This window comes from Zeus faber (assembly GCF_960531495.2).
Source record: "Zeus faber genome assembly, chromosome: 4".
Taxonomy (NCBI): Eukaryota; Metazoa; Chordata; class Actinopteri; order Zeiformes; family Zeidae; genus Zeus; species Zeus faber.
In genome coordinates, this window is record NC_137191.1 from 13257565 (window position 1) to 13282022 (window position 24458).

Consider the following 24458-nt stretch of genomic DNA (forward strand, 5'->3'; position numbering starts at 1 on the left):
GCCAATCACGTCTTCCTCCACAGACACGCCTACTGTCCTGGGTTTGTATGTTTGTGGGTGGTGTTCCAAAGTTTTATTTGTTATGTGTCGGGTTCTCAACAGTTCAGAAGTACAGAAGTAGGTTCACGTGACCACAGCCACGTCAACACAAAAAAAAAACATTTACAAAATGGAGGGAACGAAAGAAGAGAAAATTAAAAGTGAAAAGGAAAGTCGGGTGGATGGGGGGGGCTTCACCACCCCTTGTAGAGCCTTGTGGTCCCGGGTCGTGCAGCTACTGTACCAGGTGGTGACGTTGTCAGTCAGGATACACTCACTGGTTCACCTGTATAAGCGAGTGAGTATCCTAGAGTCCATGCCGAACGCCCTTAGCCGGTAGAGCCCGTCTCACCACCTTGAAGACGATGGTGGTGTGGTGGTGTGACCGGTGAGGTCCTCCCTCCCTGACGTGGACCTGGAGGAACCTCAAGCCGCCCCCTCCCTCTCTCTCTCTCTCTCTCTCTCTCCACAGCGGTCTTGTTGATGTGAAGGGGGGCCGTGGTCTTCCCCCTTGTGCTTCCTGTAGTCCACTACCAGCGCCTTTGTTTTGCTGTCGTTGAGGCAGAAGTTGTTGTCCTTGCACCATGGGGTCAGGGCTCTCGCCTCCTCCCTGTGGATCATCTCATCATTGCAGGTGATCGGGTCAATGACAGTGTGATGTCATAAGCAAACTTGAGGATTTGTGTCGGAGCTGTGCGTGGCCGACGCAGTGGTGTGTGAACGGGACATGCAGTAAAGCAGGGGGCTCAGCACGCAGCCCTGGGGGACTCCAGCACTGAGATTCGGTGAGGAGGTGATGGTGTTACTCATCCCCAGCACCCGGGCTCTGCTTGTCAGGAAGTCCAGGATACAGCTGCAGGTGGTGGGTGGTGTTATGCCCAAATCTCTGAGCTCGGTGACGAGTTTTGGGGGAACGATGGTGTTCAGTGCTAAATTTTAGTCAGTGAACAGCATCTTCACATGTGTTTGTCTGGTCCAGGTGATGCCCGTGTGGGCAGCAGACAGAGGCAGTGTGGGTGTAAGCATGCGGGGCCCAGGTAATGGAAACTGGCGCTTGGCGCGTGCTTCAAAGCTCATCTAGCGTATTATCCAGTGACTTTAAGTTTTAGAATACGTTCTCATTTTCGCAGCCCAATCACGATACCTGCTTGTTTTCCACACTCATATTTTCGCTTCACAGGTGTTAATCCCAAAGAAAGGACAGTGCGAGATAGTTGGTCACTTTGTTGAAAAATGTGTACCTAGTGTAGATTTTATGTCCAATAATATCTGTCATAGCTCATTAGGGCAGACACAGAAACGACAAACACATTCTGAAGTAACACCAGTAAAGTAAAGAAAACTCAAAGTTGATAAGGAGCTCAAAGAGCTGTAGCCATGCTTGACAGTGCCATCCTCAACATTCATGTTGATTATACTTAAAATGTACCATTCATCAGCCTCTTCTGATATATTCCAATAACTAACAGATTGTATGTATTTAATATGATTGAAAATCAGGATTTTATTTTCATATACAGGTACTCCTCACTTAACCACCTACCTGTTTAAACGACCGTGCGGACTTACCACCAGCTCAATACCGCTGCGTGCGTGCTGCGTGCGGCATCTCAGCATCAAGAATCTTATTGCGTATCATCCTTTATACACTATATACACCATTAATACTATATACACACACAGCACATGACACACACACACACACACACACACACACACAAATATGGGATCACACACACACTTTACTGTACTATATAAACTACAGTATATACACTATATGTACTTTATACACTATATATACACTACACTATTTATACTATATATACTGTATATACACTATATATACTATATATACTATATATACACACTATATATACTATATATATACTATATACACTGTATACATCTCATCTCATCACCGTTCTCAGTCTACACTACACTAGCGTTGGCAATCGCCACGCCCCCTTATCGTGAAATAACACTATATACACTATATATACCAGCCACGCCCCCTGAACTGAACTTGAACTTGAACTTGAATAACACTATATACACTATATATACCAGCCACGCCCCCTTATCGTGAAATAACACTATATACACTATATATACCAGCCACGCCCCCTTACCGTGAAATAACACTATATACACTATATATACCAGCCACGCCCCCTTAGCGTGAAATAACACGGGTCTTCGCTTATCGACCAATTCACTCAACGACCTGGCCCTTAAGTGAACTCGTACTCGACCAAACTAGGTTGTTAAGTGAGGGGTACCTGTACTGTGAAATCTTCTTGGTGGTGATTTTTTAACGGTGCAGTCTATAGAATTTAGTGGCATCTAGTGGAGAGGTTGCAGATCGCAACCGACTGAACATTTCTCCCCATGGTGGTGCAACATAGCAGGCTCCGTGGAAGAGATGGTGGCCGCGAAACTCGCGAATAACGCAAAACGCCCTCTCTGGGTTTGTCCGTTCTGGGCTACTGTAGAAAAGACATGGCGGCGGAACATGGCGGCCTCCGTGAAGCGAACCCGCTCCCTATGTAGATATAAACGGCTCATTCTAAGGTGACCAAAACACGATTCTTATTTTCATTGGATCACGCACAAATTTCAACATACCTATGAATATTTTATTCCATTTCCAAGTCCGTTCCGTAAATTCTACACACTGCACCTCTAAGTCTACACAAAGTCTCAGAAAAAGAAGAAAAGCAAACAAGAAAAAATTATGTTATAATAATCGTATATAAGAACCAGAATTTACTTTAGAGTTTGCTTTGACTAAATCAGTATGGATTAGGGTGTAAGGAATTGCTAAAGCCAGAAAAACTCAACCTGTGCTTATGCTGCTCAGTCACTGTCTGCAGCGAGAGAGTCCTGATCCCCCAGTAACGAGAACTGTCATTGATCATAGTACAGATAGTATACAGTACTATCTTTGCAGATGTCATGTGGGAGGGAATGTGGGAAAGCTTAATGAATGGAAAATTCTCAAAAGTCCCAAATCACAAGTCACTGACTGTCACGGAGTTACACGGAGAGCCTTTTCACGGAGCGTGAAACAAACACTTTGATTGTTTGTTTGTTGTTTTTATTTCAATGTTTCTGAGTCTCGCGGCCGGCTTGACTCGCCGAAGTTCTACAAGCACAACTGTCACTTACAACAAGTGTTAATGTTGAGAAGGTAAAAAAAAATAGGAATAAAAAGCTTGGAGGGAATTCAATCTTTGCTCGAAGTAGGAGCACTCGCTACGATAGCTTGGCCTGGACCCATCCTTGGCTGGCCCAACCGCACCGCCCTTGGCAGAATTTTGACTACATTAAATGATGGACTATTGTTAACTCGGGTCGGCAATGACAAGCAGTACGTTGTGCTTTTTAGACATTCTTTTACATTGCATTCATCTTTTCATGCTAGGTGAGACTGTCCTTTCATTCGAGAAAACATCTTTTATATTTTTTCGATTAACAATAAAATAAAATATCGCGTTCGCCTTCAATTGATTAAAACACGATGGGTGATAAGGAAGCTGTTAAATATTTGTGGCAACATTTTGAAAAGCGAGCGTCGAGGTCCCCTTCCCTCGCCGGGTTCCTTTTTTTTCATCATCACCACGGCCCTCCCTCTCCCCCGTCATGTTCATCTTTGTCCTGTTGCTCATCGCCTCCTCCGCTGCCGCCCTGGCCTCTGAGCGTTTTGTCCTTCTTCTTCTTCTTCCTGCCGTCCTCCACCTTGTACTTGAGCCTTCGCATGGGGTCGCTGAAGCTGCGCATGGCCTTCTCGTCAAAGTCCTCGTTGATCAGGAAATTCCTGTCGACCACCTCCGCGGCCTCCTGCCAGTTGCGGTAGCAGTCCGGGCCGAGGCGGCGGATCTCCTCCACCGCGTTCAAGGAGAGGATTGAAGAGTCGGGACGCAGGACCACCACCGTGGGCAGTCCCTCCACGCCAAACATGGCCTCCAGCTCCCTGGGGACAGGGCACACACGTAAGGCCTACATGCATATATGCGCCGGCTGGTGTATTTACACACCTCTGCCCTTTAACATTGTAATCCCACGGGGGTTATGCAGGCAGATAACTACGAATGTTCTAATCACCTCCTGTAGGGGTCCTCATAGGCCAGGAACAGGCACTTCTTGGGCAGCTCGTTTAGAAAGCTCTCCTGCTGTTCTTCTGACTGGTCCAAACTGAGGGGGCGGAAAAAAGAAATTATCGATTTGTGTCTGTGTTTGTTTGTTTGTATGTGTGTGTGTGAGTCTGTGTGTGTGTGTCTGTGTGTGTGTTTGTATGTGCACATGTGTGTCTGTGTGTGTGCGTGTGCGTGTGTGCGTGTGTGTGTGTGTGTGTGTATTAGAGAGAAAGATAGAAAAATAGAGATTGGCACGCAAAAAAGCAACACTGGTACGAGAGGCCATCAGTTCCCTGGGGTTACATAGCCGTGAAGCACAAATGAGCAATACAGCCTTGTAATTTTGTGTTCTTAATATGTGTGTGTGTGTGTGTATGCGCATGTGTTTGCACGTGTATGTGTGTGTGTTTGTGTGTGTGCGTGTGTGTGTATGTATTTTGTGTTTGTGTGTGTGTGTGTCCTCCACACCTGATGTAGAGGAGGACTAGCTGTGCAGAGCGCTCTACATAGGCTTCGTCCGTCAGTCTCTTGTGGAACTCTACGAGCGTGGGGACAAACTGCTGGCAGCTCTCACATGCAGCGGCTGCAAAGAGCAGCATCAGGACGCGGTTCTGCAGACGCAGGACGATCTCTCGCTCCGTGTCCAGCTCATCTTGGTCCCTGTTGTTCTTAATCAAAGTCCGACCGAGGAACAGGTCCACCATACTGGAGGGACTCGACTTTGAAGGGATTAACAAGGAATTATGGAAACAGAGGCGCTCGTTTGCTTATAAGTAGCTCCGTTTGGAACACACGTCACAATCATTTAAGAATACGTTTCAGAGTTTAACTTTGAATAAGGTTCGCTGACATCCACGGGATTCTGCTTTCTGCTCTGTTACTGAGTGACGAGTGACAAAGATAGGGACTGTGAAGTTTGGCGGTTGCTACGGGTTGCTATGGACTCCGGTCACCATTTTTGGAGGATCACATCCATCCAGTTGCATAGAGAAAAAGCTAAAATACAGGAAGTGTACAAAAATGGAGAAAGGATGGGAGAAAAAGAAGGGTCGAGGTTTCACACAAGATGGCTGCAAGATTTCCTGTGGCGGTTTTTCACCCAAACAAGACGTCCCAAAGCCGTGTTTTAACTCGAAAATGCCGATGGACCGGCCGGCGCCGCGGGTGATCAAATATGGCGGGTTGCTCCAGCAACGTGACGTCAGCGCCACATACCCTACACCCCTGATAAAAAAAAACAAAAAAAAAAAAACCCCTACTTGTTGCTGCGTGCAATCAAATAGGAAATGTTCTCACCTTGAGGCGGCAGACGCTCTCTTTTCCCCTTTTCGCTCCCTCTCTCAGGGCCCTTCTTGCATCGATTGCATCTATCAAAGCTGTCAGCTCCTCTGACGTTAACTCAGCCAACGTCTCCACTTCACCTTGATGGTGGGTGTCACTGCCTCCACCCTCCCCCTCACACTCACCCGCCTCCGCCTCCGCCTCCCCCCCCTCCCTCCCTGCACTCCCTGCTGGCGGAGGGGGAGCATCAAGGACCTAAAATGTGGGAGTGAGTCAGGAGATGAGTGAACTAGCTCTTTCAATTTGAAGGACCTTCAGATATTGTTGAAACAGATAAAGGGAAACGTTGCTCCTCTGTCGTCTAGACTGGGCCCCAGTCTAGACGTGCTGCACGTAATCAAACAAAGACGACATATTCTATTTTTCAATTGTATTTAGAATTCCTTTGTAAGTATTTCAATTGGCAGTATATAATGTATTATCAATACAATATAGTAAACACATACAATGGAACTGTGTGGAAATGGGAATGTTTCAGTGATTAATACTCCAAGTGGTGTTTAGTTGAATAACTCATCTGTAACACAGTTGATATTGAATAACTTGAGTCCCTGAATGTTTTATCCGAAAGTAGCTGCAGCATGAACAAGAATACAAAGACATGAATGGATGCACTGTGGACTAACGACAGCAAGCTTGTTGGGTTTTTCTATGGGTTGAAGACTAATACACTGAAGTCTCTTTCGTTGCAACAACCAGACGATAAACATTTGAGATCAGTGACGGAAAGAATCCATTCCCTATATTTACAGCTGTAATAGGCGCCAGCACCTTAAAAAAAACAAACCTTCAACCGTCTTTCAATCTAAAACACATCTTTGAAAAAGGTGGCGTTACTATTTCAAAGCGATGGCAAAATATACTGTATGTATATACTGTATGTAATGAAATATATATTGTCATTTAAAGATAATAAGAGGTAGCTCATATATGTGTGAGAAATTCACCTGCATACATACTGTATAGTTCATATATATTTTGCTGATATTTTAGATTTCGCTAAATGGATATTTATTTTGGTATCGAGAACACAACCTTGAAAAATATTTAATGTTTAAAGTCACACACACTTAAGGTGAGGTCTAATTTCCAGCAGGCCGATGACGATGCAGTCCTGACTCGAATAAAGTTTGGAAAAGGATGTACGGATGTCCTGTAAAAACGTTTCCCCTAAAAATACTTATGAGGGTAAAAAAAACGAGAATCGTTTTCCGGGGATAACGGTGACCCAGCAGCGACACATTTGTAATTTTAGGGAAGGGAGACTTGGAGAACGGCCGCGGCCCTCGCTCCCATTCCGAGATTCGGTGTCTCTCTCCTCATCTCCTCCCCCACAAGCCTCTCCCTCCCTCCTCCCCCTTGGAGTCCCATCCCCCGTCTTGCTTCTCCTCCTCTTCTCGCGCCTCTTTGCCCTTCTCCCACAGTTTCCACCATTTCTTCCTCCTCTTGTCGTCCTCCGTCTTGTACTTGAGCCGCCTCACGGGGTCGGTGGCGCTGCGCAGATTGAGGTCGTCGAATTCCTCGTTGAGCATGAAGCTCCTCTCCACCAGCTCCGCCGCTTCCTGCCAGTTCCGGAAGCAGTCCGAGCCCAAGCGGCTGATGTCCTCCACGCTGTTCGGAGAGAGGACGGAGCCGTCCGGACGCAGGACAACGACCGTCGGCACGTGGCTCACGTTAAACTTGGCCTGAAGTTCCCTTACGGTGTGACGTATGGGAAACACACCGCACGCACACGCACACACACACACACACACACACACACACACACACACAGTGGTTGTAATCCGTAAGATTATTTTGTTTATAAATCGTATATTTGATACTTTATGCAGCACTTTCTAACAAGCAGCCATCCAATGTGTACGTGTTATGCCGTGTTCTCGTCTGCGTGCGGTTTCCACCGTCGGAGGCGGGTTCCGCTCTTACCGCTGTAATTAATTGTGGTCAGTAAACGGTTGGTATGGATTCGCAAAAAAGAACAGCACCTCGGATGAAAGCAAATCAACAGCGCATCAAAAAAAAAAAAAAAAACCCCCAAAAAAAAAAACCGCGTTGGCAGTTTTCCGATGGAATTCTGCGACTTGTGTAATCCTGACGGATTACCACTTTAAGATGAAGAGGCTTAATTTTGTTTATTGATTATTTTAATGGCTCCCTTATAAAGTTCCCCTCAGGATAATCATATTCACACAGGATAAACATTATGGTAGACCGCTTTACTAAAACACTTCTTCTTTGATCTTTTTTTTTTTGCCCCCCCGACCATCTCTCTCCTCCGCCCCCCCATCCCTCCCTCGGTGTCAAACTCACTTCCTGTACGGGTCCTCGTGCGCCAAGAACAAAGACTTTTTGTGCAGCTCCTTAAGGAAGCCTTCCTGCTGTTCCTCTGATTGATCCAGGCTAGAGCAGAGAGGGAAGAGAAGAAGGAAGAGAGGACCGGGTGAGCTATAACACAGAGCCGTGTGTGTGTGTGTGTGTGTGTGTGTGTGTGTGTGTGTGTGTGTGTGTGTGTGTGTGTGTGTGTGCGCGCGAGCGTGTGTGTGTGCCTGTGCGGGTGTGGGTGTATGCGTGCATGTGTGTGCCCGCGCGCCTCTAGGTGTGCGCAACGGCGAGAGAGACGGCCAGAGAGAAGCACGGACCTGATGTAAACCAAGGCCAGCAGCGCAGGGTTCTCTATGTAGTACGGGTCCTTCAGGCGCTTGAAGAAATCGTTGATCACGGGCAAAAACTCCTGGCAGCGCGCGCAGTCGGCGGAGGCGAAGAACAGCATCACGATGCGGTTCTCCAGGATGCCGACGATCTCCCGCTCCGTGTTCAGCTCGTCCTGATCCCAGTTGTTCTTCACCAAGACCCGATCCAGGAACAGGTCCACCATGATGGTCTGCGGGGTGAAAAAGGGGGGGGAGAAAGGATCAGCACACTTTATAGATGGATGGACGTACATTTATGGATTGAGGCAAATGATGTCCCGCGGTGTGAGGGAGTGATTACAAATATTCAAAACGAACCAAACATCCGAACCACGACAAAATGAAACCCTCCTGCAAATGTGATTGTACCAGTAAATGGTCGGTTTAGGGGCCGAGGCGCTTCAATCAGAGGGGGAGGCCCAGAAACTTGGGTGGAGCTAAGATGTTTTTTTGCAGCGTGTTTTGGGGAGAGGGAACAAAGCACCTGCCTTCCGCGGACTGACACACAGTTCCTCTGTTTCCACACTTTTTAGTTCATGGAGGTGACGGGCCAGGTTTAATGATGCTATTCACACTGCTGGTTGATGCTGTTTGATTATTTACATCATGTGGTAATGCACTGTTATAAGTACATTTATCCATGCATGTAATGCGCGGTGCCTGGAGCCAAATGGTGAAAAACCAATTATTATATAAATGATGGCAGAACGGGCAGCCTCCAGAGTGGAATTAGGGTTTAGTATAAATAAAACCTTTAAAGATGAGGATTATGTCAGCAGAGGCAGCTCAAATAAACACTGCACTGTATGTCAAGCAACAGAGCTTTGTCAATATAGGAGTTTCCGGCTGCGTTAAGATATCAAACATCAATCCAGAATTTTGGTCTTAGAGCCTTGGAAAAAAAAACTTGTGAAAAAAAGATAAAAAGAGATGCTTAAAAAAAATGCCCCTTACGTTTATTTAAAATATACTAGAAATAGCATATTTAATAGAAAATACATTCCTATTGAATACTTAGAATATAGCAACAATTATAAAGGTATTTATCAAATTAGGTTTTTTTCTTTTAATAGACTGGATATTCTAGTTGCAGTTGTTGTTGCTTCTCAGCCAACTACACGAAAATACCACCAGTATTTAACCTCACCTTGAATTTGCGATTCCAACAAATGGAGAATGCCCCAGAAGGTTATCCCTCTTTTTCACGCCATTCTATTTGCTCCTTTTCATTGATTTCTTTTCTTCTTCACCATTTCATTTTTTTTTGTCTCGTCAGCAGCGCAAACCTGTCGGGTTTGACTTACATTAATGGACCCTTTATAACTTCATCACCTCTCCCGCTCTGCCTGACCTGCCATACACACTCTCTAGTCCGGCGAGAAAGATTAAAGTGGGCTGTGGGATAGAAAGTAACTCAGCAGAGAAAATAACTTGTGGTGTAGACGGGCATCTAAAGCTCTGACAGATCAACAGTAAGAATCCCATTACTTTAAGAGCGGGGTAGGGGGAGGGCGTGGGGGTGCAGGACAAATTGGATTGCAAATGGGAGGAATGGAGGTTCATGGAGAGAGAGAGAGAGAGAGAGAGAGAGAGAGAGAGAGAGAGAGAGAGAGAGAGAGAGAGAGAACTGAATGTACTCTTTATTGCACCACAGTGCAATTCATAGCTAGTTATGACGTTCTGAATCTACTCACTATTTCTACTGCAAGTAAAACCATTTGAATTTCCACCTTGATTTGTACACTCTGAAAAACAACGGTACAAAGTTATAATGTTACAATGTGGGATGTTCATATCAGACGTGGCCAAAGTGTCAAATAACGACATCAATTAATGACTAAATAATCGCAGTGAACAAAACACTGAGGCCTCCGACCGCTCCCAACATTTTTTCCACCCCCCGCACGAGCTGACATCAGTGCATCACGGATTTCTTTACGTACTCATATGTTCCACTCTATCCGCTGTGCATTTCTCCAAACTAAACCAATAAAAACAGTGTTTTTATTGTAGATGTATTTATTTATTGTCAAAATAACACAACTGAATTGAGTATAACTAACATGGTTAATAAATCCTTTATATTGTGCATTAATTTTTTCAAAAACATTCATAAGACACTCTTCTCGCTTTAGATCTGGTAGCTGCAAAAAGCATAATTAGCTGTAAATAAGTGCATAATAAAGGATTTATTAACCTTAGTAGGGCACTGTTCTCGCTTTAGATCTGGTAGCCGCAAAAAGCATTGTTAGCTGTATAGTTAGCTGCCAATACATGTTGTAATTACCACTTGTTTAGTCTTATAAACACATAATAAAAGCAAATCTAACTATTACAAATTGCAAATATATGCAAATATTATTGCATAGTTAACTATTTAATAAGTGCATAGTAAACTGTTAACAAGTGCATAGTTAACTGTTAACAAGTGCATAGTTAACTGTTACTAAGTGCATAGTTAACTGTTAATAAGTGCATGGTTTACAGTTAATAAGTGCATAGTTAACTGTTAACAAGTGCATAGTTAACTGTTTACAAGTGAATAGTTAACTGTTAACAAGTGCATAGTTAACTGTTAACAAGTGCATAGTTTACAGTTAATAAGTGCATAGTTTACAGTTAATAAGTGCACAGTTAACTGTTAATAAGTGCATAGTTAACTGTTAACAAGTGCATAGTTAACTGTTAACAAGTGCACAGTTAACTGTTAATAAGTGCACAGTTAACTGTTAATAAGTGCATAGTTAACTGTTAATAAGTGCACAGTTAACTGTTAATAAGTGCACAGTTAACAGTTAATAAGTGCATAGTTAACTGTTAATAAGTGCACAGTTAACTGTTAATAAGTGCACAGTTAACAGTTAATAAGTGCATAGTTAACTGTTAATAAGTGCACAGTTAACTGTTAATAAGTGCACAGTTAACAGTTAATAAGTGCATAGTTAACAGTAAATAAGTGCATAGTTAACAGTTAATAAGTGCATAGTTAACAGTAAATAAGTGCATAGTTAACCGTTAACAAGTGTATAATTAACTGTTACCAAGTGCATAGTTAACTGTTAACAAGTGCATAGTAAGCAGTTACTAAGTGCATGCTTAACAGTTAGTAAGTGTACATAACAGTTAGTAAGTGCATAGTTAACAGTTAACAAGTGCATAGTTAACTGCTAATAAGTGCATACTTAACAGTAAATAAGTGCATACTTAACAGTTAGTAAGTGCATAGTTAACGGTTAATAAGTGCATAGTTAACAGTAAATAAGTGCATAGTTAACAGTTAATAAGTGCATAGTTAACAGTAAATAAGTGCATAGTAAACAGTTAATAAGTGCATAGTTAACTGCTAATAAGTGCATAGTTAACAGTAAATAAGTGCATAGTTAACAGTAAATAAGTGCATAGTTAACTGCTAATAAGTGCATAGCTAACTGCAAATAAAGGCTATTATTAACACACATATAGTCTCATTAAAACAATAATAATGTTAATAAGCATCTTATAAGGACCTTATAAACATTAACTAACGCTTTTTACAAACATCTTATTATAGCATTACCGATTTTGCACATTAAAAGTAGAAATACAATGTATTTTGCATCTTATTTTTGAGAGACAGCCTTTGGGCTTTCTTCTAGTCCACTTAGCTCAGGGAAAACTTCTGTAATACCTCAAAAGTATATTGAAGTTCCTTTGGGCAGCTCAGATCGAGAGCATCCTGTATATCAGTGTCATGAGCACGGCACAAGCCCTGGGATTATTAAGCCATACCAGGGCGCGTGTTCCTTTAATGGTGAGGATGGAGGAGGCTCCAGCAACGTTTACGGCAATGTTTACAATAGATAGATAGTGCCCTTTAAGCTTGATTGTTAAACCTAAAAACACAATAGGTACGACCACTGGATGGACAGAGGGATGGTGGTAGGTAGGCGGGTGTGACAGGGAGAAGAGCCGCTGAATCGATTCCTCCCTGTTACACCTAGAGCCAACAGACAGAACAAGTCGACAGGCAGACTTTGAGATATCTCTTACCATGAAAAGGTCCTCTTCCCCCAGATACTGCGCCAAGCAGCGGATCGGCCACTTCTGTATTCTCTTATGTATTTCAGTTGTACTGGACTGAGAAGAAAAATAAGTCGATTCACGATATGTTAAAGAAAATTTAAAAATAACATGGAAGGGGCATTATAGAAAGCGGGGCAGCAGAAGTTAAGCCTTTCTGTATGATGTGTATGTTTTCCACACCTCAAGTAGGGGATCCTTCATGTCAGGGATCTCAAACCCAAATTTCCTGTGGGACACTGGCCACTGTGCCCCCCCCCCCCCCTACGAGGAGACACACTGGATATCAAGGGAAAACTAACTGGAGAACAAACCAACTTTTTTTTTTTTACATTGTGCATTGGTGAATTGCCAAACAATAAAAAATCAAAATCAAACAAACAATAAATGAATACATTAAATTCAATAGATTATTAAATGAATCAATTAAAATTAATAATCTTAATAATGATAAATGAAATAATAATATGAATAGTAATAATAATGGCTGCTGTTTCCAGTTATTCACAAATACAACTTGATCAGGTGATATGTCACCTATGAGAGAAATGTTTGTCAAATCGCAGTAGATGATAAACCTATATCCTTAGATGACTTTAAATTGGTGTTATTTGCCACAGCATGCTTCCATGTGCTTTAGTACGAATGGAAAGGCAACAGAACCTGATGAAAAATAGAGACAGTCTTAAACATTTAGACTTTACTTGATGGGACACAAAATTTTGAGTTCAAATTAGTCACAAACACACTAAACGTTTAAAAAATTGCATTGGTTACTTGTTCGTTTTAAGTTAATGTAAAAATTCAAGATTCAGGTGGAAATTGTATTAGTAATTTAAGTGCTCATTACAACATTATTATTATTACTCATTATAACACGCCGAATGTTTTTTTTTGAGATAGTCGCCCACATGAAGCGATCAGTAAACAGGGTCTACAGACCTGCAGTGACGCTGGCTGAATCCACTTGAGCTAATCTGTAGGAGATGAGATGGGGTAAATATAGAAGGACTGAGTAAGCTCTAATAGGATTAGTCTGAGACAGACAACGACATGCGCATCCACAGGAAGCAGGACCTGCCCAGGTGTAATGGATTAACACATGTGCTAAAGCTCCTTCCTCTCTCCTTTGAACACTGCAAGACATTATCAATGAGACTACAGTGTTCATCGTCTTAATAGAACTCATCACACACGCTACAGGACAGCCGACAGTGTGTTTTTTACGAAGATGGAGGCTTACAAGTCCTCCAGTGTTTGGTATAAGGGAAGAAAAGAGCCTGATCTGGCATCTGGAATGTCCATGTACCTTGCGAAATACAGCCACAACCTGAATGACTAGCCATTACAGTGTGCGCAATTTGTGTATTTTTTGGGCATTGTGGTGCCAGATAGAATGGAACCCATAACCCAATGTAGCTTAGTTTAGTCCCATGATGGTTCCTGGCTGTGCTAGATCATCCTGTTGTTGCTGGAGCTAAATGAAATACACTGCTATATGGACAAGTAACCCTTCATTATATATATATATAACAAAAGTCTTTATTCTTTGGTAAAAAGGCACATTTAGAAAACATAAAAAGAGGCACAATGGGAAAGATGTACAACAAGATGGATGAACAATCAAGCTTGTTTGTATGTTGCACTCTAACCCCCCAAAAAGTTAATAATAATTAAAATGACTTAAAACTGCACGTTATAAGAGTGAAAAGAGGTAAAACAAAACTTTTGAAATATAAGTTTCATTGCAAATCAAGTCAAAATATGTTGAATTGTACCTAAAAAGGTTTCAAAAGATTCATCTGTTTTTCAAATATTTTTGTTGTTGCGTTTACGACGAGTACGATGGCTAATGCCACTTTCTCTCTTGGTTCACTTCATGCAATCAATGATAGAGATAATCAAATGTTTTACAGGTATACATAATACATGTTCTAGGTATATTTTAGATTTCAACACACTTTTAAAGATGAAATAGTTGGGGAATTAGGGGTGCAAGTCAAATGGAACAGTAAGTGATGACTGGGCGGGCGGGCACTGTAAGGGGACATGCAGTACAAGCAATAAATTAAACGTAGACTCTTCAAGAGTTAACTGCACTGCCAACCTCTCTGCAAAGGTGAAAGATGAAGGAGTGAAGGGAGAAATGGACATTAACATTTATTCACGCCTGTCATCTGCACGACGCCCCACATTTACCACCCCCCGTCCATCTCTCTGGTTTGGATTCTGTCGCTGCACCCTTTACTCCTACACCGGGCTGAATTAACCCCGTTCTGCTATCACAGCTTTTTCTGGCGCTCTCACAGCTCCTCCTCCTCCTCCTCCTCCTCCTCAACAGCTCCTCCTCACAGCTCCTCCACCCAGCTTCTCGTCCCAGCTCTCTTCCTCACAGCTCGTCCCGTGCGCTCCATTTCTCCAGGTCAGATTGCAGCACGTCAGAGTTCTGGGCCTCAGAGCTCAGCTCCCCTTGCTCTTGGGTTTTCCTGGACTTGGCCTGGTCCCAGTCGGTGCGGATCGACTCGTTGTCCCACACCACCGAGGTCTCCGTGTCGCTGATGTAACCTGCGTCTCCCGTGTAATGCGTCGGGTAAACTAGAAGCGGCTCGGCGGAGAACGCGTGCAGGTCACGCTGCGGGAAGTGAGACATGTACTCCGAGCTGGTGAAAGAGGTGATTGGAGATGCAGATTAGAGTGACACAAAGATGAGAGTGACAAAAATAACAGCACAATATTTTATTTTTTTGTAACTTTTAGCCCGTGATTCTTTATGTAATAATTTTTTTTTTTTTTTTATTAAGTATGAGTACTGATACACCGATCAGCCACAACTTTAAAACCACTGACAGGTGATGTGAATTACATTGCTCATATTGTTCCAGTGGCACCTGTCAAGGGCCGGGATATATTAGGCAGCAAGTGAACAGTCAGTTCTTGAAAATGTGTTGGAAGCAGGAAAAATAGGCAAGCGTAGGATCTGAGCCACTTTGACAAGGACCAAATTGTGAAGGCTCGACGACTGGGTCAGAGCATCTCCAAAACGGCAGGTCTTATGGGGTGTTCCCAGTATGCAGTGGTTAGTACCTACCAAAAGTGGTCCAAGGAAGGACAACCGGTGAATCGATGACAGGGTCATGGCTACCCATAGCCTCCTTTATGTGCGTGGGGAGTGAAGTCTAGCACGTCTGGTCCAATCCCACAGAACACAGTGCATCACAGCTTGCTGCGTATAGGGCTGTGTAGCTGCAGACCGGTCAGAGTGTCCATGCTGACCCCTGTCCACCACTGAAAGCGGCTACAAAGGACACGTGAGCGTCAGAACTGGACAATGGAGCAGTGGAAGAAGGTGGCCTGCTCTGATGAATCATGTTTTCTTCTACTTCATTTGGATGGTCGGGGTTAGGGTCCAATCCGATCGAGCATCTGTGGGATGTGCTGAAACAAAAAGCCTGATCCATGGAGGACCCACCTCGCTACTTCCAGGACTTAAAGGATCTGCTGCTAACGTCTTGGTGCCAGATACCACAGGACACCTTCAGAGGTCTTGTGGAATCCATGCCTCCACGGGTCAGAACTGTTTTGGTGTCACGAGGGGGAGCGACACAATATTAGTGGTTATTAGTGGTGCTTTTAATGTTGTGAGTGATCGGTGTGTATTTCAAGTTGTGTTATTTGATTTTCATTGCCAATTCCTGCAATTTTACTGCAACACACACACACACACACCCACGCCCACACACACCCACACACACCCACACCCACACCCACACACACCCACACACACACACACACCAAAAAATCTCAGCGCAAACCCAGAGCGACTGATTCAGCTGTATAAAAGGAAGCCACCTTAAACAAAAAAAACTCACACAGGGTGTTTGTTGTACATGACAGGAAGGAACTCGTCAACTGGAAGCATCTTCTTCAGAGGCTCTGCTCTCAGGAGCTTCTGTGCCCCTTGTAACGACATCATGTAGCCCAGCGTCCAGTAGGAATAGTCGGCCTCAACCAGGTTGTGTATCCTTGGAACTGACTTTTCTGGGTGGTCCACTTGCATCCGCTTCCGCCCGATGTAACTGCACCATAAATGATGCACCAAAAGAGAGAAAAAAAACTCAAATATCCTAATTACACAAACCAAACTCTTAATTTTCCTGTTTTTTTTTTTTTTTTTTAATCTCACAGCAACACTTACATAAGATCCCAGTCCAGTTTATGTTTCTTCACCTCGTGCAACAGGGTCTGCAGCCGCCGTTTGAAGAACACCTCGAAGCGCAGGTCGTCCTCTATGACCAGCGAGGTCTCCAGACCGCGCTCCACGATCTGCGGCGGTGTGATATGCACCGAGTTAGATACAAACGTGGAAGTGTACGCGGCGGGACTCTCTCATCATCCTCCATGTCAACACCTGAGTGTCTTACCTCTTTCCAGACGCTGTAATGGGAGAGGAAACATCCGAGCTCCCCCTTGGTGAGAGGACGACCGTGGTAGGGGTCTTTGTAGCTGGGCAGCATGTGGATCCCCATGGACTCTATGTCACTGCTGTTTAGAGTCCTGAAACCAGTATGTACATATGGTTACCAGAACACCGGCAGGGTGCAACTTAAACATGCTCACAATGGAAGAGCAATTAAAACGACGACATCATACAGTCAGGGAAATACGAAGGTGATGAAAGCATATCCACTTTAGAAGTTTCATAAAAACGCGACAGTGTCTCATCGCTCTCGTGTTTTGCCTCATAATTCTTATGCTCACCCCAGACAGTCCCTGACCCTCAGTCAAACAAGACACAAAAGATGGAAAAACATACTTGCCATCCACAGCAGCAATGACCTTGCAGCCGAGTTCTTGCTCATACAGAGTTCTCAGCATGCGCTCACGGCGGTCTACTCTCCGCACCAGGTTAATCATAAATACCTAAACCCACACACAAAAACAAACTTTCAGACTGAATAGAAAAAAAAAAAAAAAAAAAAAGGTCAACGTGCATGTGTGCGTGTTTGTGTGTGTGTACTTGCATGTGTGTGTGTACTTGCAAGTATGTGTGTGTGTGTGTGTGTGTTTGTGTGTGTGTGTGTGTGTGTATTTACCTCATCAAAGCCCATCTTGTCGGGGTGCTTGGGAGGAAGCGTTAGGAAACTGGAGGGCTCAAGTGGGGGATTTTTTACTATCAAAGAAATGCATGTGTGGGGTGGGAAGAGGACATGAAATGACAACGTCAGAAGACTGAGGTTTGCTGTAGCACCGAAGCACTTCTCCATGAGCGACGTTTTTTGTTTTCATGCAAACCGTTTCATGAAAAATATCTAATGGATTTAAAATCAATAGTTGGCTGTATGAACTCGTGCATTATACATTCAACTGCACGGCAAGCGTGCAGGCAGGGAAAGTAGATGTACGTGAAGCATACAAGGGTTTCTGATGGCTCTGAACATGTGACTCACCCATGACCTCGAGCTGAGTGTGCAGAAAGCTCTCCGCCTCATCCTGCAAGGTGTTATGGGAGCGCACAGGGACCGGGAAATACCCGTATGTTTCCTTGTTGCAGACATACATTTGTACTTCTGAGGAAAAACAGATAGAAAAAAAACAACATTATAATAAACTGGACGCTCTACCTCCTGTACACACTGCAAGATGGTCTCTCTTCCCCTCCACCCACCTGCCATGCGTGCTGAGTGGGCGAAGATGATGACGTCGTCCAGGGCCCAGCTATACTCTGGTCCTGGAGGGTAGAAGGCCAGCTGGCGGGCCGCCTCCTTGCGGAGGTCCACCAGGTAGGTGGAGTGGACCATGGGCACGGCAAAACAGTCACGGCGCTCCTGCTTACGGATGGGCATGTAGGCCGGCGTTCGCTTGTAGTAGCCCTGTAGGCGCACAAATGTAAAATTCATCAAAGCCTGTTCCATAATAAAATGCTTTTTGGAGAGTTTGATGTTTTTGGCAAGAAAATTGCCCAGAGAGGTGACTCATCAAACCGATGGACAGGTGTGTGATCGGCCAAAAAAAGGGGGGATATTTGTTATGTGCCAAGAAATACTACATTTTAAGAGTAAGGAGACGCTTCCTTTTCTAGCACACCCAGACTGAAGAATCCTGAATCTTAAAGGACCAACCGCTTCGATTTCAGTACAATCCTAAAGAATTGTCAGTTTTCAACCTGCATGGATAACAGATATTTACAGATAATGAGGGAAGCCACATCTGTGCCTGACCTTTTTTTCCCCTGTTCATTTGTTCATTTTCACATTCAAATAATAAACCTCCCATTTTGTTTCCAAATGACTTTGTGTACGCTGTCGATAAGCTGCCAAGGTTTTCTAACAAGTCCGGAGCACAGAATGTAGTGACCGGTTCTTAGAGCAGATCCACGTGCCTGTGCGGTCATGCCACACCAGTAGTTGGAGTAGGCGCCTCTGGACTCGAGCATCGGAGCAACGATGGTTTTGTTTTCCGACATCAGCTTCCACAGAACATCCGGGTTGGTCAGCAGGTTGTCACAGTCGACCAGCTGAGCACGGGACAGAGGAGAGGGGCTCAAAAGAAATAAAAAAAAAAATCGAATGCCTGTCAAAACATAACCCCGCTATCGCACACTAATAAACACGGATCCACTCAGACACAAACATACACACATACACAGCTGCGCACACACACACACACACACACACACACACACACACACACACACACACACACACACACACACACACACACACACACACACACACACACACACACACACACACACACACACACACACACTTCCAAAACTCAAATCTATAGCTGAGAATTCAACATATAAATACCATCCATGTGACACAAGTAATATGAGGCAAATCGTTTATAACACACTGTGTTCTACTCAAAGTGGAATCAGAACTAATAACTCAAAATTCACCAGGAAGTAGTCTGCCCAGATCTTGCGGGCGATGTCCAGGGCGGCCTGACGAAGCTTCACAACGTGTTCATAGCGAAGATCGGTCCAGTGCTTTGGCCCCGCCTCGTCCTCATGGCCCCTGAGAGATGAACACACCAATTCAGAAAATAATGTTGTTAGCGCACACACACACACACACACACACACACACACACACACACACACACACACACACACACACACACACACACACACACACACACACACACACACACACACACACACACACACACACACACCTACCTGGCGTCTTCTTGAGGTCTCCATTCCACATAATGGTAGAAATTCTGCACTTGGGTTAGCCAGTCTCTCAGGATGGCTGTGGTGTTATCTACATTGTGGTCTGTTGCCACCCTGTGGAGGGGAAGACCACAGCAGGAAAGGAGAGAGAGAGAGAGAGAGAGAGAGAGAGAGAGAGAGAGGGTGAGAAAAAAAGGGTTAAAGTCATTGATATTAAATTGGCTTATCTATGAAAAGTGTGGTACTTGTTCAACATCACACCTTTTATATTTTGGTGGGAAGACACATTGCGTCCTGAATGCATTAACCTCTATTTGTTTAGCTAAAAGTATTGATTCCCCGATTCTCCTCTTACTGGTCGCAGGCTCCATATTATGCTAAAAGCAAATCCTTGTTGTAAACTGGCTGCATCACTTGTAATGAAAAACTCCATTACTTACAACTAGCTAGTGCTTGTGCTGTTGCATATAAATGTAGTGGCGTAAATTGTAAGACTGATTGTTAACTAAGTACTGTGGATATAGTATACAGAATTATTCAAGTATAACCACCTATAAAATTGTACTTAAGCACAGTACTGGAATAAAAGTACTACTACTAACATCCAGCCTTGCAGACTGACAGAGGGCCAGACAGGATAGACATACTAGATAACCAGCTCAGACATTCACCAAAGGAGGAATTCTTGATAAGCTATTCAATGTAGTCTGTCTTTGTACTTGTGAGCTGCTTTGTAATAAGAGCAATTGCACATCGCAAATCGCACCCAGAGAGGAAAAAAAGACAGACAATGCAGAGTGGAGGGGGAACCGTCTGTGTTGTCATAACATCTCTCGGCAGTTTATGCAGCTAAATACCATGTCTGTCTCTGGGAAAGAAAGACAGAGAGGGAGACTGGCAGAGAGAGAGAGAGAGAGAGAGAGAGAGAGAGAGAGAGAGAGAGAGAGAGAGAGAGAGAGAGAGAGTGTGTGAATAAGAGCTTTTAAACACAAAAAAAAAAGCTAAAAATACACAACCCATTTACTAGTAATGGACCTAATTTTTTGTATTTGCATCTCACTGACGCTTAGGACGTAAACTACTCAGGTATTAAAAGTGAACAGTGAATGTCATTGGTGTTTGCCTGCGGAACAGTGGGCGTGCTGTGCGTGCTGGCGTGCTGCAGGAAAATGTTTTACACCTCATCTGCGGCGCGTCGACACAGCAGTGTTGGAACACCACCTACATGTGACCGACCCACCGGCCACGACTCCCAAACCCCACCACACCCCACCTCCACCCCTGTCCCACCGTAATCCGCTCCTGCCTCCTGCTCTGTGTTTTCACGGACGACGCTGTTTTGGCTCGACTGAGCGCTTAAGCAAGGGAAAGAGACGTAGAAACAGTAAATATTTGGCATTGCTGTTGTGCCAGAGATAAAAGCATGTGAAGGATGAGACGTATGGGGGGAGGGGGGACAAGGTAAAGAAAGGACAGGCAGATTTATAGACTGATAAAGATTCCAGGACAAAATACAACTCTGCATGTTCCTGCAGAACTCCACTACAGCCCCCCAGACACACACACACACACACACACACACACACACACACACACACACACACACACACACACACACACACACACACACACACACACACACACACACACACACACACACACACACTTGACAGGTACTTTATCTTACCCTTCACCCAAGAATCAAGAATCAGCACACAGCCAATAGCACCTCAAACGAAGTGATTAAACAGTGATAACGTTTGAGTAAGATGGATGAAAGATTAAGTAGGATCTCGTATTAACTCAGCGGCAGGAACTGTGACTAAATGATAAATAGATTCAAGTTTGACATATTTGATTAAAAAATTGGAACAAACATAAGTAGTAGGTCCATGTACTCGGGCTCGTGTACTCACACTTATGTACACGTAAAAATGCTCTGATTCCCGATGCTGATGTAAGGTGGCACAGAGGCATCGTTCCCATTCAAAACAGGACAGAAATACCACCTCATGGACACAAATACAAAATAAACACAAGATAACACTTTTCTTTTAGGATAAGACAACACTTTTTATACACAGTTAATTAACTGTCTCTTCTAAAATGTTTATCTTCCAATGCTCAATGTCAATAAATTGGCCTCCTGAAATAAATACACATGTATTATTATTATTATAAAAAATTTATACCATGACATAGTTGCAAAAGAGACAATTAAATTCTGAACTACCATCAATTACATGACCAGCCTACTAACAGTGGGTACTCAGTAAAAATGGTATCACTGCATTCCTCAGCACTAGAACATCCCAGCATGTTTTACCTGTGGCCCCGCCGTCAACACCCCCCATCGCCGCTCTGTGTAAAATTTATAGACGGATGAGATAAAGCCCCAGGAGCCAAGCAGCATGTAGCACAGCAAAGGTGCGTGTCTCAGCAGGAAACACACACACACACGCACACACACACCCACGCACACATGCAAGCACACACAAGCACGCGCACACACACGAAACATCAATTGGTGCTGTCAAATTGATCCACAGAAGGTGGATCTTTTAAGCACTGAGATTGACTTAACTTTATAAGTTTGTAGTGTTTTTGGAGTATAAGGCTCTGAGGTCATTAGGCCAAAAGGTAATTAGTGGAAAAATCTTCTTCTTCTTCTTTCGGCTGCTCCCGTTGGATACGTGTGTAGGAGAGATGAGAGTTACATTGGGAGAAGGATACTGAGGATGGAGCTGCCAGGCAAGAGGAAAAGAGGAAGGTCAAAGAGAAGGTTTATGGATGTGGTGAGGGAGGACATGCAGGCGGTTGGTGTAAGGGAGGAAGATGCGCAGAACACAAGGTGTTGGAGGCAGATGATCCACCTTGGAAAAATAATGACTCACTATAAGATACAAATTATACCCCTTCATGCATCCTTTGCAATGGTCAGGCTGTATTTTTGTGTAGGTCCAGCCTGGTTTGGGCGACACAATGGAGAGGCTGGCACCCATAGGTTCACTCTGACTAACCAGAGATTGCTGCTGTGGTGTCAGCAAATAGAAAGATGGAAAACTTCAACTGTTTCAGTCATGGCTGCCGATTCCCAGCCAGTGGAGCAAAATAGTAAATTGGTCGCCCACAACCACAAATTACAGTTGCATTAAGTGGAGGTTTTCGAGTAGAAAAGCCAGGACAAGGTGATGGGAGTTAGAATGACCAAATTCAGACCTAGATGGTCGATGTGACTATATTATTACACCAACTCAACTTTACTCCAAGTGTAACCTTTTTCAAGGCAACTCTATATGTTTCATATTGGATCTTTGAGAACAACATGTGGGAGAGGAAAGGGAGGGGAAAAGAGCAGATGGAGAGAGGAGAGGGTGGAGACGGGACGGGAAACAGATAGGATGGAGAGGGGAGGGGAGAGAGGGGATGGAGAGAGGGGAGGGGAGAGGGGAGGGGGAATGGAAGGAGGGGATGGAGAGGGGGGGGTGGAGGGAGAGGGGATGGAGGGAGGGGAGGGGATGGGGAGAGGGGATGAGAGAGGGGGTGGAGAGAGAGAATGGAGAGAGGATGGAGAGAGGGGAGAGGATGGAGGGGACTGGGCACGGAGAGGGGGGGGGGGGGGGGGGTGGCGAGAGAGGATGTAACAGCTGTGACCGCGGAACTTATTTTGACACGTCTCTGCTCGTGCACCGGGACATGCGATGTTCCTTCCCCGGCTGCAGACACTCAGCCCCGGGCACATTTCAATCACCAAACCCGCATAAGCAGGAGAGAAAACACCAAACTCACAAACAGGCGTTTTTTGTTTACATTAACACACGCACACACACATTAGAGAAGGGGGTTTCCAGTAAACCGTCTCCTTATTTCGCACTCACCACAGCGCGACCCGGTCCTTCGGGTAGTTGAGCCGCTCCACTGTCCCCAGGAACAGCGGCAGCGAGTGGGCCGAGTTTCGGCAGACGAGCGCGATGAGGACCCGGGGGGCGAGAAGCGGAGACTCCGGACTCCACCGCTCCTCGGGGAAATACCCTCGGCTCACCCCCGGTAGGAGAATAAAGAGTAGCAGAGGCAGGAACGAGCCGACCCGGGGCATGGCAGGGAGTGAGCCTCGCCGGGGACCAGAGCACAGTTCTGACACGGAGCCGCGGCGGGACGGGTGCGTCGACGACTGGACCGCTTCAACGGGTTATGCCGACTTTAAAGACGACCGGCGGCAATTCATCCGCGGAGGAGTTGGCTCGCTTAAAGGGGAGGTGGGGTTTCGGGCTGGGAAGTGAAGTGGCTGCTTTACAACAGCAGTTGTCCATTTAGGTTCCGCGCTTGACTAGAGAACTGCGCCCATTTCTACTTTGCGCCAGATTCCAGTGTTGTTTTCCGCAAGCGCCGTTCGTGTCGCTCAGACGGCGCCGCGTCGCCTCCCCTTTAAGACCGGGCCCGGCTGTGTCCGGTCAGTCGAAGGTGCCAGAAGGCTGCGGGCGCGTCGGAGGGGTGCGCGTTCGCGTTCGCGTTCGCGTGTAACGTCAAGGTGTTGATGGGGCGGGTTGCTTGTACCTGCGGCGAGAAATAACGAGACAAAGGTAATTCTTCTCACCGCCGATGGAAGCCAGTGAGAGATAAACTCCAAAAGCCTTTAGGTCGAAATGAGGCGAAGAGCACGCCCGATATTCGAGGCTAGCAGCGTGCTGACGTGTGAATGGCGATAAGTGCAACACATACACACAAGCTAGGTCGTTCGAAGGAGAGCCTATATGTATTTAGGAAGAAAAAAACATTTAAAAACAAAAACAAACTATATATATATATATATATACAATAAAAACCCCACAATTTGCCAAATTCGTGGCCCGCAGCCCAGCTGAAAGTATGTTGCCATAAAGAAAATAACTAAGCTACAGAGACCCAGACGCTATCTCTATACCTTTCTATTATTCATATTTTATTATTATTATTATTATTATTATTACCCCTATAAAATAAGGTGGTCTTACATGAAACCTGAAGGGGATT

The 24458-nt window shown here is 44.7% G+C and overlaps 3 protein-coding genes across 3 annotated transcripts; all 3 read right to left on the reverse strand.

The window, feature by feature from the left end:
- Nucleotides 1-3654: 3654 nt before the first annotated feature.
- Nucleotides 3655-4879, reverse strand: LOC307229419 (nucleoredoxin-like protein 1; the record flags this gene model as incomplete). The annotated part of the gene is made up of 3 exons (XM_079999419.1): nt 3655-4012; nt 4144-4233; nt 4644-4879. 3 exons carry the CDS (start codon nt 4877-4879, stop codon nt 3655-3657), a joined length of 684 nt encoding a protein of 227 aa, XP_079855545.1.
- A 1956-nt stretch (nt 4880-6835) lies between these two features.
- Nucleotides 6836-8397, reverse strand: LOC307229421 (nucleoredoxin-like protein 1; the record flags this gene model as incomplete). The annotated part of the gene is made up of 3 exons (XM_079999421.1): nt 8156-8397; nt 7827-7916; nt 6836-7211 (listed from the first exon to the last, which is right to left on the reverse strand). The coding sequence occupies exons 1-3, from the start codon at nt 8389-8391 to the stop codon at nt 6836-6838; spliced, it is 702 nt and encodes a 233-aa protein (XP_079855547.1). The 5' UTR covers nt 8392-8397.
- A 5435-nt stretch (nt 8398-13832) lies between these two features.
- Nucleotides 13833-23614, reverse strand: LOC307229808 (procollagen galactosyltransferase 1-like). Its single transcript, XM_079999891.1, has 12 exons — nt 23327-23614; nt 19452-19562; nt 19170-19287; nt 18645-18779; nt 17931-18135; nt 17713-17832; nt 17359-17435; nt 17079-17185; nt 16687-16819; nt 16461-16588; nt 16135-16341; nt 13833-14925 (listed from the first exon to the last, which is right to left on the reverse strand). The coding sequence occupies exons 1-12, from the start codon at nt 23542-23544 to the stop codon at nt 14655-14657; spliced, it is 1830 nt and encodes a 609-aa protein (XP_079856017.1). The 5' UTR covers nt 23545-23614; the 3' UTR covers nt 13833-14654.
- Between the last annotated feature and the right edge of the window lie 844 nt (nt 23615-24458).

Coding starts and splice junctions, on each gene's coding strand:
- LOC307229808 (XM_079999891.1), bottom strand. CDS start 23,544: ATGCCCCGGGTCGGCTCGTTCCTGCCTCTGCTACTCTTTATTCTCCTA. Junction 18,780..19,169: donor TCTGGGCAGACTACTTCCTG/GTGAATTTTGAG, acceptor TCCCGTGCTCAG/CTGGTCGACTGTGACAACCT. Junction 16,820..17,078: donor ATTGCTGCTGTGGATGGCAA/GTATGTTTTTCC, acceptor TACTGGTTTCAG/GACTCTAAACAGCAGTGACA.